The sequence below is a fragment of the Typha angustifolia genome, chromosome 8 (genome assembly GCF_048772165.1).
Source record: "Typha angustifolia cultivar Huaian chromosome 8, ASM4877216v1, whole genome shotgun sequence".
In the NCBI taxonomy this organism is placed as follows: Eukaryota; Viridiplantae; Streptophyta; class Magnoliopsida; order Poales; family Typhaceae; genus Typha; species Typha angustifolia.
Window position 1 is genome coordinate 16,912,954 of NC_133246.1, and position 14,539 is coordinate 16,927,492.

Below are 14,539 nucleotides of genomic sequence, written 5' to 3' on the forward strand. Positions count from 1 at the left end.
AGAACATAGGCATGCAGATGCCATTGCATGGCCATCATTTCATGCCAGCTCAACCTTCACAAAGTGCCATGATAAACTTGCACTTAACTACATATAACATACTTGGAAGAAGAAGAAGAAGAAGAAGATAGAAAAGATGATGATGATGATGATGTTGAAAGGTGATGGATGTTAATCAACTATATTTACAGTTCCAGTCCCTATCATGTCGGAAATCTTAGGCATCAACTGACAACCCCAAGCTTTTTATATAAAAAGTTATCCTTCCAAAAGCTACCATCTTCTCTCTCTCTCTTTAAATTCCTCATCCTTCTTCCCCTTAGCCAGTTCATGGACATAATCTTAAGTGTTCCTCTCTCTCCCTCTCTCTCCTCGGTCAAACCTTACAAACTGACCACTTTCTCAGATAATAAATAAACAAACAATTCCCTCCCTCCCTCTCTAGATCTTGCTTTATTACAGTTGTCCACGTTAGAACCACTAAAGGAAGATTAGATTCCTACGTGTGAGAGATCATGTGGCCCACTTAATATTAGCTGTTGGATTTTGTTTGGCTCGATATCTACTGCGAGACACAAGGGAGGGGAGTTAGCTAAATGGTAGTGGATAATGATCGTATCATCATACTATATTCCAGGTCTTGGAACTTTATGGCATGTCTATATGATCGAGTTCTTAAAAAAAGAAAGAAAGAACTATTACATGATTTAAGCTAGCTGGAGATGGATCTTATTACTATAGTTTAACCCCCCCCCTTATGTTGGAACTTGAGTGATTACTGTGTTAATTAAAGGTGTAAACAAAAATTTTCCTTCCTGCATGTGTTGCCTAATAATTTAATGCCACCATGTTACCTGGTTATAATGCCTACATCCACTCTCTCCATGATATGCAACAATGGGTAATGCTTAAAGAGACATATATATATATATATATATATATATATATATATATATATATATATATATATATATATATATATTTCATTTTTTGTGCAATCAAATTCCTAAATTTGAGATTATAAACAAGTTCCCCCTACTGTGTTCTTAGTTTCAATAAGAGTGTAATATATAAGAATTAATTATCGAGTTATAATATTATGCACGATTACATTATAAATAATAATTTTATTTTCTTCCAACAAAAAATAAAAAAAAAGTTATACTCCCAAAGCTGTGCCACTGTACCGCATCTTGTCCCCCTCTCCTGTTCTTGTTCTTCTCCACTATTAGTATTCCACTTCCTTGCCATCTTCTTCAATATCCTCCTCCTCTGCCTTCTCTCCAACCTCTTCCACTAATTTCCAGCCGTGCCCCTCCAGAAACCAACGGCCGCGACCCAAAGTCCGATGGGCCAACAGCTCGGCGACACGTCACTGACCAAGGTGTTCGTCGGGGGGCTCGCCTGGGAAACGCAGAGGGAAGCGCTCCGCGACCACTTCGAGACGTACGGCGAGATCTTGGAAGCCGTCATCATCTCCGACAAGCTCACGGGCCGATCCAAGGGCTACGGCTTCGTAAGATCTCAAACTCTCCTGCCTTTGTAGTTGGTGTACGTAAACCCCAAACCGTGGGATATTTTCCCCGATGAGTCGTTTAGGGTAATCTATGGGTGGGTGCGCGCCGTCGCAGGTGACCTTCAAGGACGCGGACGCGGCGAGGAAGGCGTGCGACGACCCGACTCCGGTGATCAACGGCCGCCGCGCGAACTGCAACCTCGCGTCGCTCGGCGCGAAGGCGAGGCCCCGATACTCGCCGCAGAATGGTTGGGGTTTTACTCTTTTGTCCTCGGCTTTGGGCGTAAGTGGCAACTTTCTCTAATATTTTGTTTTACTTTGGTAAAAAAAAAAAAAACAGGGCCGGCCGTTGGCTCGAGAGCGGTGACATCAGGGGGGCCGCCGGCGCCGGCGCCGTGGTATTACCACCCGACCGGTACACCACCGTCTCCTGTTCCATTACGCCACCACTACCCCGGAGTAGTGCCCTTCTACCCCGCCGCTTACGGGTACGGATTCTTGACCCTCTCCTCCGTTTCCCCCGTTCCGTTTTAGATCCGGTAGTATGGGGCCCGGCCACGTGGACTACAGGCTGTGGTTGTGCGGTCGAGCACGTGGGAGGGATGCCAAGATGCAGCCTTTGCTTACTAACTGTTCGTTTGCTTAATGTCGTTTCAGATACTCCCCGAGCTATGTGACAGACTTGGGCTACAACGCGGTAATCTCGAATCCTAAGCTCTTCCCTTTGTTACTTCTATTACTTTAAAAAAAGAAGAGGAAAAAGAGCTCAGTTCTTCTCATCATTTCACTACTATTGTTTCATAATTTGATTCCTTTTTTGCTTTCCAAAGACAAGCTTTCAAGAATTCTCATATCATTTTCATGATTAGTAGTGTAAGATTGTTAAGAGTATCTGAGATTGCTCACTAAGAATGCCATCCATGGTGGTGATCTCTTTTGATATGATAGCAGAAGGTAAGCCTAAGCCACTCAGCTGGGGGAGGGCAATTCTCTTACCCAGGGCAAGGTGGAATGGTTGCACCGAATGCAATGCTGCCTGTGTATCCTTTCTACCACTACCAACATCGCCATTCGCATGGCATGGGGATCCCTGCACACTTCTTCCCTCCGACTACTGCCACCATTCCTACCGTCGTCTCCAAGCCTACTGCAGTGCCTCCAGCAGCAGGTGCTCTGAAAATTTTGCATAGCTAATCCTTCCTATTAGCTAGTTATAGCTTGTTCTCATTATTATGCACCCAACTATTCAAAATAAGAATTTATAAGGTCTTATCTTCATAGATTTCATTTAAAAGTTGTGCATAAGCATATAAATCAACTGTGTGTTGCAGAGTTCAGCTGTTTCTCTGAAAAAAGCAGCCTAGCTTACTATCAGAGTATAGGATTTAGTGGTTAGAATCTTAGGATCTCTAGTTCTTATGGAAAACCTATGTGAGTGGAGTGATTGATTTCTGATAAGTTCATCTACAAGGATTTGTTGAGACTATGAGATAATTTTCCACAAGCATGTCATGTATACAAATAATTTACGACTACTTATACAAATAATTTGACTTGTGACACTAATCTGCAAACAGTTTGTGTGGCAGTGGAACCAGTCACAGGATGCAGCTGAATAATTCAAAGAGAGGAGGAGGCTTTTAAGTTGGTCCATTAAACAAACAGCTGCACATCTGAGGAAGAGCTCCTTCATTTTATTCCATTAGATCTATTGAATTCTTTTATCCTCTAACCTGCATCATAAAGATGCTCATCTGTAACAAAGGCATTGTGATCCGTTTACCAAAATATTTCATGGTAAGCTCTTAATGGCTGTAGTGGAGCTGGTCTGTAGTCTGTAGAACATATGAGCTCAATGTTATTATCATTATGTTCTTAACTGAAGTTTAATCACTCCATATGAAGACAACCTACATACATATATTTTCAACAATGTAGCTGGAAGTAGGTAATAATTTAAGAAGGACATTAACTAATCTTAATCAAGAATGGGAATTAGGACTTGAGAGGCACTCAACAACCTTATGTGCCTTTTCTTGGAGTGATGGATGATATGCACAGCTACCCCTTGCCAATTTCTGCCAGTCCTATGACAAGTTGCCATGGATATGTCACAGTTTTAAAGAAAAATGAGGTCAATATCTTGGTATTATTTGTTTGTGTAATTAAAGACTTATTATTATTATTATCTTGGTAGCTTATATTTGTTTGTAAAAGATTAACCAATATATGTACAAGCAATTAGCTGTGTTCTTTTGTTTGCTGGCCTAAGACAAGAATGTAAACAGTAAAGGTACAGCAGATAAGTCCACATCCACTGTGAAACTTTAGCCTGTTACTACTATTTCCTTAAATTTTGGGCTGTGAATTTAAATCAAATTCTTTGGAATATCCATCCCTTGTGACCATCTTAATTTTTGGTGGGAAGAAACTAGAGATTAATAAATGATTTGGTAGGCTATCATATCAATTAGAAGCAAATCAAAGATGCCCACTTGATCATATACTTTGTATTCCAACAATATTTGGGGGAAAAACTGTAAATAAAAAGTTATGAATTATATATCATTAAAATTTGTGGGATATATTCTAAGAAGCATTACTAGTTAACCATTTACATTTAAGGTAGATTAAAAGATAATTTTTGGTCCTCAAATGCAAAAAAAAAAATTAAAAAGAAATAGAGAAGGAAAATCATCCTATTGTAAAATAGAAAACTAAGTGGATTTTTTAGCCCAAATTATACAATTTCAGGGTGTAAAATGATATTTAATCAAAGTCCCAAAAGGGTAACGAAGTATAAGTCAAATCCCCCCAATATCCTGGCTCCAAGGGCTACGCCTCTCTCTCTCTCTCTCTAACCCCACCTCCATTTCTCCATCTTCACCCAATCTCCCCTCCAGATCCGATCCTCCTCCCCCAAATGCTCCTCCTCTCCCACCCCAAAACCCTAGCCCTAACCCCAACCATAACCGAGCCCAATCCCGATCCCGTCTCCGCCTTGTAGATAGGATCTAAAGCCAGACCGAGTGAGGAAGATGAGCACGAAGGCCCTCTCCTCCTCGCCGTCGCCGACGACCGGCCGCCTCTTCACTTTCGGTCTCGTGGCGTCGTGGTACTCGTCCAACATTGGTGTCCTCCTCCTCAACAAGTACTTGCTCTCCAACTACGGCTTCAAGTACCCAATCTTCCTCACCATGTGCCACATGACCGCGTGCTCGCTTCTCAGCTACGTAGCCATTGCTTGGCTCAAGGTCGTACCGATGCAGGCGGTGAGATCTCGGCTCCAGTTCTTGAAGATCTCGGCGCTTAGCCTCGTCTTCTGTGGATCCGTCGTTAGCGGGAACATCTCGCTCCGGTACCTTCCCGTGTCGTTCAACCAAGCGGTGGGGGCCACCACGCCCTTCTTCACCGCCGTGTTCGCTTACCTCATGACCGTCAAGCGCGAGGCGTGGATCACGTACGTGACGCTTATCCCGGTCGTCACCGGCGTCATCATCGCAAGCGGGGTTAGTTTCTCTCTTTAGTTCTTTTCTTTTCCATTTTCTTTCGCTTAGTTTGATTAGATCTGTTGTTTCTTGGTTTTGGTTGGATTAGATTTCGTAATCTTGTGTTATGCTATGGATCTGCTAGCCTTCTGATAGATTTTAGATGCAAACAATGTCTTGTTTCGATTGTGCTGAAATTAGAGGAGTAGATCGTGGAGTAATTAAACAATCCAGTTAATTTGATTTCTATAACAGCCAGTCGGTGCCAGCATTTAAAACTGTAGAAGCATTTATGTGATCAAATTAATGCTGCTAGGTTTGCTGAGTGGAGTGCTTGGATCGGAGAGCTTGTAAATACTTTAGGTCTGTTGAAGGATTTGTAATTGAATTGAGGTAATTTATGATCAGTTTGCATCTTAGTCTGGATGCAGTTTCTTATGTCAAACATTGAGGAAATAGTGTACAATTACAGATAGCTCTCATTTGGCTTATAGATCACATTTCTATTTTTGGCAAGAATATTACATTATTCATGGAGCATAGGAATTTGCGACCGTCTCAAGGGGTAGTTGTCTTATTTAAAGGGGTAGTAGCTGTCTTATATTAAGCATGTATTTGTGTATCTTGAACTAAGTTGTCAAATCCATGTAAAGGTTAATTGGGTTGCTTAATGAAATTGAATTGCATAGTATGTTTCCGATTATTTGTTTGAAGCCAGTAAAGGGGAATAGAAGTATCATAGTTATTGTTTATTAAAATCAGACCGGACATTGACCCATTTAAAGGTCGGGTCACTAGTTCAACCAATTGGTCGTGTTGGTAATTTATTTAGAAATTTTTAAATATTTAAATAATATATTTGCACTTCTAAATAATTATAAAAACTAAAACAATTTAATTGTATTTATTCCATTATTTACTCATTTATCACTAATATTTAGGTTCCTAATTCATCAAATCATATGATGAGTACAAAATCAAATCTTAAATACAAATTTAGTTTTTTAAAATATATTTATTTTAATTTTAGGAGCAAAATAACCCTTAGGGTTGATAATAGAATAGTTGAATATTAATGATACTTTGGTAGTTAAAAAAAAAAAAAGAATAACCCAGTCGGTTTTTAGAAACCCATCTGGGTCACATGGTTTGCTGGTTGAACCACGGTGTTGGTCAGTTTTATTGGGTCAATTGCATTTCCAATCTGATAATAAAACCAAATTGGACTGGTCTGACCACCCAGTTCGGTCCGGTTCTAATAACTATAGAAAATATCATGTGCATTTTATAAGAATAACAAAGCTATATTGTATTCCAATAATGGCCCTAAATGAATTTTAAGATGACATTTCTTTTATCTATCTATCCCTTATAGACTGATTGGCATCTCTTGCTGTGCATCAGAGACTGAATATGCAAAATATGTTATGTATTTATGAAGGGTGCTGCTGCTACATATATGTTCATCTTTATAATGGCTTCATAAGGAAACGGAGATGATGATGACGATAATTCTTGGAATAGTGTTACTTGGTGGTATCTTTGTCTGGACTCTAGGTTTTGCTGGACATCACTTGAAAAATCTGGAGCAGTTGGGTTGTCAGGGCAAATTGAATTTCTTTACGGAGTCATGTCAAGTTATATGAAATGTTGGAGCAATTTGGTTTTTTACTTCTCAAAAGAGGCAAGTACAAGGTCTTACATGTCGTTCCCACAGATTAGTGAGCAACTGACTTGAATTTGTATATTGAGGTCAGCAAAAAGATTTGGAATCTTTGAATGTCGTCCTGCATTCCTTCTATAAATGGTCAACCCAGCCCTCCTATAGAAAGCACTTCTTCCGAGAGAATGTGTTTCGTAGTCAAATATGAATATACTTTTACTCTGTTTTGAATTAGCAATTGAACTTAACCAGGTAGTGCTCATAATAACTGATATTAATAACTGATATTAAACTTTAAGTGTGTTAGGTATATTTTTGGAATCGTTGCTGGTTCCCAAAAGAATCAATAATCACAACCTAGATTTTATATAGCCAATTAATTCTACAGGAGTTGGAAGCCTATGGTTAAAGTTTGTGTGAATAGTTTGTTCAGTTTCTTTTACTTCTGATTCATCTACTTGTTTATTTTCATTATCCGTATTATATATTCTTGTAATTAATCTTTACGATGCCAAACTTAAAGCTTAATCAAGCCGATCCTCATATGAATACCTTGTAAGCTTGGACCTGACAGATCTCTTCTGGTTTGTATTTTACAGGGAGAGCCAAGTTTTCATTTGTTTGGTTTTCTCATGTGTATTGGAGCAACTGCTGCAAGGGCACTTAAGACGGTCTTGCAAGGGATTCTGCTGTCCTCCGAGGGGTAATCTCCATTCTGTACTAGTATGATAATAGCTTGATTTTGTGCGACACCTGTTCTTTCCTGACTGTTTTTTATATTTGACATTATCTCTTGAATGGTACTGATCTTCCTGTGTCATTGGAAACTGCATTATAATTCTTCCGAATATAGATTTATGTGATCCGTATTGGTTGTGTCTAGGGAAAAGCTTAATTCCATGAATCTCCTCCTCTACATGGCTCCAGTGGCTGTAGTTCTCTTACTTCCTGCTACAATTATTATGGAGGAAAATGTGGTTGGTATTACAATAGCACTTGCTAGAGAAGATTTCAAGATTATTTGGTACCTGCTGTTCAATTCCTGCTTGGCATATTTTGTGAATTTGACCAATTTCTTGGTCACCAAACATACCAGTGCATTGACTCTTCAGGTATGATTTATCTGACTTCTTTTCTTTGTCATCTTGTGGTTCTTGTCAGAGATTAATATAAGACGGGCCTAATCCATGATGTTAGAAATTTCTTCTCCTTTATGAAATGCTTCTTGGTTATAAGAATGATATTCAATTGATAGGTTGCTTGTTTGTTTGCCGAACTTTATTTACCTAACGGGCAAATTTTCTCTTTATGTTTTCTCTCAAGGTAGTAATTGCTCAGATATTTACCTAATGTAAAGGAATGTTTGCCTGCTAACAAGTCAGGATTTTCCATGCAGCTCCTTGATCAGGGAATTAATGAATAAAATTAAAGTTGATATCGGACAATATGATGGTCCTAATGATCATTATTCCATTCAACATATAATTTACACCTTTGTATGGTGGCAGTTTTTTTTTAAAGGAGTGGCTAGAATAACCAAAATTTGATTTCTTCTTGAGTGATGTTCTATGAATTAAAGGACAGCATAAAAGTTGATTGTGTTCTCTTACTATATTATAAGACTAGTGTGGTGATAATTCTATCTTGTCATTAAGATGCTAGTGGTATGGAAACTAGTACTTTTTCTTTTACCCTTTAATTTATGTTTTGGACTGATATAAGGTTATAAGGTTTCTTCTGTTTGATATTCCTTAACAATGTTGTTAAATAATTTGGAATACCATGGAGTTTCTCGAAAAATCTGTATATTGCATCAATAGGACACTACCAAATACTCGTGTATCTTCATAGTACCCTCTGCTTGTTATTTGGCAAATAAGTAGATATGAAGACTCATTTTGGAACTAGGACGAGTCATTGTTCACTATTGTCATATCAATTGTTTTACAACTTATGAAGTTATAGAACTGCAGTTTACTGTTGTCTTATGAATTGCTTACAATTCTGAGGTTATATAACTGTCTGTGGTTTCCTCCAGGTCCTTGGAAATGCTAAAGGTGCTGTCGCAGTTGTCGTCTCTATTCTAATATTTAAGAACCCAGTGTCTGTGACAGGAATGCTAGGTTACACACTCACTGTCATTGGTGTCATTCTTTATAGTGAATCTAAGAAACGCAACAAATGAAGTATGCGCTTGCGATCTGGAGAGTAGAGTATACATATATATATATATAAATATGCTCCTTTTCTCTTACTCTGGGTAGTGGAAGCTTCCTGATATCTTGATGCTTGGTGCGCTATTTTATGCTGCTGATGCCGATGAAGCTTCCCGTTTCTTTATGTCGGCAGGGATCAACTAGTGAGGATAGAAGGCTCAATAAAAATCAGCATATGTGATTTGTACTTCCCCTTTGGTGTTTTGGGAGGCATTATCTCACCCCCTCATCCACTAAAAATTTTAAATAGTCTTATTATTCTTTGTAATCTCCTATTACTTAATTCTTCTTGTTTTGTTTAATTAAAGAAATATCTTTTCTTTTTTGATACCTTTTCACATTTGATGTAATTTTCGAAATTGATTCACCTAATTGTAATCTCTTTATGCATGTCGTTGGTCTGTGTGCTTCCCCTGATTTTTTTCTCTCTATTTTGGCTTAAACCTAAAACCACATATCCATATTCTACTGATATATGTTTGGCCTCAAATTCCTGCTTACACGTATGTCCACTACAGTAGAGCTTCAATGCATGAAATCTCTAGCTTTAGATGCATGCAAAATTATCGCATCCCCATAAAGCAACAAATATCAGTCTTGTAATGAAATTTACCGGACAAATCATATTCAGACTTTTTCAAGAATATACACTGATTTCATCGTAGCTGCTTTCAAGAAAAGAAACATAAGCTAGAAAAAGAAAGTTCGACCCATCAAATCGTTTTCTTATCTCCCTGCCTGTAGATGTCAAATAGATCTTTTCTGCCCACCTTCGCTAATTGCAGTTTAAATTGACAATAGTACGAACCAATTGCTACATTTTTCAAGTCCAGCATAAATAAGTTCCACCGAGCTGGTCAAAAGTTGGATAGATATATATATATATATAGTTGACCTGTCATCTAAAAACAAACCAGACCTCAATTTATTTCCTCCAGCAAGGATCGTCTGTCATGCAATAGTAGCATTGGATTCGTACCATTCCTCAATGATTCAAACCGTTTCTCTCTTAAATGGTAAGAGAGGACAGTTTTTCTCTCATGAGTTCAACCACTGCCATAGTTAGATCTTTACTCTGAATGTTCCTGTCTGAACCATCAGTACTATTTGCTGGAATATTCTCCTTCTCAGAACTTAAAGTAATCAAATGCTCTTTCGGACAACTCTCTTTTCTCTTCGGAAAACTGTCCGCAACCTCTTGGTCGGGTGATCGAGTACTTCGGCAAGCAAGATCAGAGTATCCTTCACAAGAAACCGCAGCTTCTCGTCCTAAAGGAACAGTTGTCATAGAGTATGGCTGTAGCTTACTAGACGGGCTCTCCATGTTGAGCTGGCCACACTCAGCAATATCATCTGTTACGACTTTGATACACGATTCATTATGAGCTTCTTTACTGAAGTCCAGTGGAGGAAGTTTTGATTCCTGTTGCACAAATGTAGGAGATGCAGGTTTTGTTCTCTGAGCAGAAGAACGATTATCTACTTGAGAATGCGGAGAATCAGCTGTCACTGCAAACTTTTTCGTGGGAGGTCCTGCATACCGAAGGTTGGTCGGTTTTACTGTATCGGAAACAACAAGTTTATTGACCCCGCTGGTGCTTTTAACCAAACTGGATTGTTGACCAGTCTGTGAGGAAGTATCAATGTTGCGTACAAGATTTTTCTCCTGGAAGACGATGCTTTCAAAGTTAGAGGCAGAAAAAAAATAGTACAGGAAGGACAAAGTAAAATGAGTTAAATTGCTCTATCCACTAACCGCATCAAAATATCCAATCTTAGGTGTTGGCATCCGAAGTCCTGATGGTTTAAAATATCTTCCTTTGGAGCTACTATTGGACAGATCCCCTGATGCTGGTTCAGAAGTACCCGGGACAGCTGTTGGGTCTTTCAAGGAATGCTCACAGTCTATAAGTGTGGAAGGACTTTTACTTTCAGCAATTGGCTGATGAAGCTTCTGTGAACTTGATGAGTAGAGGCAATTTCCCTTGATTAAGGAAAGAGATGGAGAGGATGAACCTGCATCAAGGCCATCCATAGTGTGAGTGGACTTCATAGCCGTGGATGCTGATGAAGAGGCCTCTGAAGCAACACTGTCTATTGAACTGCTTGGTGATATGTTTGAGAACTTCATTGTCGGATTCAAACATGTTTGAAGATCAGCTGGACTTCTGCTCATTGTTCTACTTTTGCGGGCCTTTAAAGGAATCTTATTAGTAGCTGATCCTGATGAAGAATGATTGGTGTTCCTTGTCTTCTTGGTGATACCCAAAGGAGATTTAGTTGAATCAGTTGAACTACGGACTAGAGTACCGTGAGATGAACTAGAAGATGTTGAAATTGCCATGCTGCTTGAAGGTAAACTTGGCATTCTTCTAGGTGGTCCAATGGACCGTGAAGTGACACTGCTTGCAACTTCAGTTGTTTTATAGGAAGGCTGCTGATTAATCACACCACCTGTAAGCACACAAAGAGGATTTAAGCTAAAAACATAAGATGTTGTAGATGAATATACTCCATTAATAATATAATATTATAAAATTCCCTTTTCAGACAAGAAGCAGAAAAAAATAGAATGATACTTGCCGCTAGTACTACTCTTATGTGTGTTTCCAGAAGCAAGAGCTGCCTTGCTTGGGACCTTCTGCAGAGTAGCTTTAGGCAAAATTCTTGGTGGCTTTAGTGATGCCTTCGCATCTGCAGTTCCAGCACCGACCTTGATCCATACATTATTCAGAGTTAGTTTAACAACAAAAAGCCCTACACAGATAGCCATATATGAATAGTTACACTGAAAGGTAAACATAAAGTAGCATCAGGCAGACATCCATTGGTCCCTAATTTGCACGTACCACTTTCATATTAATGGGTACCTCCTTAGTAATACTGTCTGAACGTTGCTTACTAAGGCCATGCCTTTTCACCTCAACAGGGAACTTCATCTGACAACCAAAAATTAGTAACTAATGGTAGATATTCGGTAAAAAGAAAGATGAGGTAATCATGTATATTGTTACCTTATTCTGAGAAGATCGGGCAACCTTCTCTTTTACTGCAAAAAACAGTACAAAAACATGAACTCAAAGCATATGTAGTGCCATATGTTTTATTCAACCAGAAAATACAGATACTAGGCATCAAAGAAAGCATCTTTAAAAATCCGAGAGGTTGAACAAAAATAACTTACATCCAATGCGTGATGCATTTAATCCCTTATGGTCTTTGATCAACCCGCAATTTTTTTTATTCAAAGCTTTGTCAGATGTGCCAAGAGACTTTTGGATGGAAGCTCGGACATTGTCAAAAAGTTCTATCTCAAGGTTTTCCAAACCATCACTATCCAAGGTAGAAATTGACTCTCCTGATCTCCTTGTTTCTTCTGGAATCCCAGGCAACGCAGATGTCTCAGCCTTCTTCAATGTGCTAGTTACAGTAGCCAACTCTTCAGGGTTGAGAACACCTGTGCTCAGTAAGTAATATGAAAAAAAGACGTAAGTTAAACATTCAATAAAGATATGACTTTCAAAAGTAAATGATGAGTACCTTCGCTTGTGAAAAATGCACTATCCCAAGCTAAACTTTTGCGCAAGTTGTACTTGCTAGAGTTATTTCTTTTCCGCTCAGGGGATTCTGACAATTCAGGAACTTGTATTATTTGCTTGTATATATTCCCTAGATTACCTCCTGGAGATATGGCTGTCTCTAATTCAAAATAGTTCATTTCAAAATTGCTTTCTTGAGGGCCTGTGAGGAAGATTGCAGCGAGGATTCATTTCAGAGGATGGTAACAACTAGTATATTATTAACGATCCTACAACCTTCCAAGTCATAACTATGGTATGTCTATGGCAAAGCTATTGTTATGATGATCAAACTACTTTCATGAAAGCTGAGATAATTACATGCAGAAGTAAATCTACTATTAAGGCTTTCCTTTGCAAAGCAAAAGGAACAATATTTTACACAAAGTGGGAATCACCAAAGACCCAATTGACTTGTCATTCTATTACAGTATTGCATTTACAATCTACCATGAAAAGATGAATGAGAACATAAACATGCAGCAATAAAGTGAAACACAAAATTTACACATAATGAAGGAATATGACAAAAGAAAGGAGTAAAGCAATATACTGATATGCGGAATGGATTATGCATAAGAAAGGAATATGACAGAACAAAGGAGGGATATAACAACAGCGTGAAAAGCAAAATTGACAAAATTGAGTGTAAATAAATAAAGGAATTTGACAGAATAAACAAGGGAGATAGGAATGGAGAATAATTGAAATGATACATTTTTACTATAATCTGATTATATTGTTCATTATAGTCTCATCCGACTAAGAACCTATAGAGCCGACCATAATTCCACTCTATTACTAAAATTTAAGAGCATTAGTTTATATTAAAAATCAATTAAATTTATAAATCTGAAGCATCAAGTTCTGTTTAGTGTTTTTGTGATATTAGTCCATACTTTTACTATAAAGAACAACCTCACAAAAAGCTTGAGATAAAAAGTTACAAACTTCAAATCCATATAACAATTGTGAATCCTAGGACCGTTCAATGATTCAACAACAGAATATTTCTAAGCAGATGTCATCACAAAGAACATACCACCAGATCTCTTTCAGTCCTTTATTTTCCAACAAATTATTCAATTTATTATTGACAAATTATGCCGCCTTCACATGCATGAATCAACTGGCTACTACGTCTTATCATGAGGAATTCTGCTATATGGTGTTGATCTGGATCACCTGTAATTTCCCAAAACAAGCAAACTTCCACAGATTCTTTAGAATCTTGCAAGAAAATCCTTAACTATTGATAAACAAATACGTCTACATAACCAATCAAGAAAGCGGACACATACCCCAACCAAACAAATCCACCACGATACGAACAAGAAAACCCTAAACCTCGGATATCACCGATTTATAACAAAAGGATCTGATTTTTTTTTCCGGAAAAGGGTCCAGATTCATCATATAAAGAACAAGATCAATAGCAATATCGAGAGATCGAGATCGAGAGATTACCCGAGGAGCTCGGATCGAACAAACCCTCGCAAGATGAAGAAACGAGGAAATCGTCCTCCGATGAAACATCGATCAGCGATAGCCTTTCCATATCAAACCTCCACTTCGAATCCGGCTAAGGAGATCGATATAGAAGAATTAGAGAGAGAGGAGGAGGAGGAGGATTATATTCTCACGAGATATGAATGTAATTGGTAATATTGGGAGTAGAAGGTCCCAGACCCAAAAAGTGTTGGAATGGTATATACTCACGCTTGCTTCTCGCTTCTTGTGAGGAGTGAGCGCGGAAAGGGAGTGCATTTTTCTGATACAAGTAGAAGCAATTGGAGTGCATTTATCAGTCGGTGAAATAATTAGGGAATATAATAAATGGTGAAATAATGAGAAGCGGGAGACATTTGAATTTTAGGCTGCGTAATTACTGAAAAGCACCTGAGTCGCGTCACCGCAAGTCTCCTCACCGCCTTCGTGTTCGTAATGTCCACTCAACCTTTGTTCAAATGAACTCGAGTTAACCGATCGGGGTTAGAATTTTATAATTTCGAATCTTAGGGATTATGTTAGATATAGGGGTTTTTACAAATCACACCTTACATGTTACCTATTTTATA

At 38.4% G+C, this 14,539-nt stretch overlaps 3 protein-coding genes across 6 annotated transcripts; 2 read left to right on the forward strand and 1 right to left on the reverse strand.

The window, feature by feature from the left end:
- The first annotated feature begins 1,192 nt into the window (after nt 1-1,192).
- On the forward strand, nt 1,193-3,414 carry LOC140765414 (probable RNA-binding protein ARP1). Of its 3 annotated transcripts, none has more exons than XM_073104490.1 (6): nt 1,193-1,516; nt 1,632-1,764; nt 1,857-2,004; nt 2,174-2,213; nt 2,465-2,684; nt 3,106-3,414. In XM_073104490.1, the coding sequence occupies exons 1-6, from the start codon at nt 1,349-1,351 to the stop codon at nt 3,129-3,131; spliced, it is 735 nt and encodes a 244-aa protein (XP_072960591.1). In that variant the 5' UTR covers nt 1,193-1,348; the 3' UTR covers nt 3,132-3,414. The 3 variants fall into 3 exon arrangements, with proteins under 3 accessions (XP_072960591.1, XP_072960588.1, XP_072960589.1); XM_073104487.1 differs by having other exon boundaries at nt 1,195-1,516; nt 3,094-3,406; XM_073104488.1 differs by having other exon boundaries at nt 1,199-1,516; nt 2,468-2,684; nt 3,094-3,402.
- A 949-nt stretch (nt 3,415-4,363) lies between these two features.
- On the forward strand, nt 4,364-9,273 carry LOC140766195 (probable sugar phosphate/phosphate translocator At5g05820). The gene is made up of 4 exons (XM_073105663.1): nt 4,364-5,025; nt 7,267-7,370; nt 7,551-7,779; nt 8,706-9,273. The coding sequence occupies exons 1-4, from the start codon at nt 4,555-4,557 to the stop codon at nt 8,850-8,852; spliced, it is 951 nt and encodes a 316-aa protein (XP_072961764.1). The 5' UTR covers nt 4,364-4,554; the 3' UTR covers nt 8,853-9,273.
- Nucleotides 9,274-9,448: 175 nt separating this feature from the next.
- On the reverse strand, nt 9,449-14,119 carry LOC140765407 (uncharacterized). 2 transcript variants are annotated; one of them, XM_073104474.1, is made up of 8 exons: nt 13,929-14,118; nt 12,424-12,624; nt 12,068-12,340; nt 11,898-11,932; nt 11,733-11,822; nt 11,467-11,596; nt 10,640-11,337; nt 9,450-10,549 (listed from the first exon to the last, which is right to left on the reverse strand). In XM_073104474.1, exons 1-8 carry the CDS (start codon nt 14,017-14,019, stop codon nt 9,893-9,895), a joined length of 2,175 nt encoding a protein of 724 aa, XP_072960575.1. In that variant the 5' UTR covers nt 14,020-14,118; the 3' UTR covers nt 9,450-9,892. The 2 variants fall into 2 exon arrangements, with proteins under 2 accessions (XP_072960576.1, XP_072960575.1); XM_073104475.1 differs by lacking the exon at nt 12,424-12,624 and having other exon boundaries at nt 9,449-10,549; nt 13,929-14,119.
- Nucleotides 14,120-14,539: the final 420 nt, after the last annotated feature.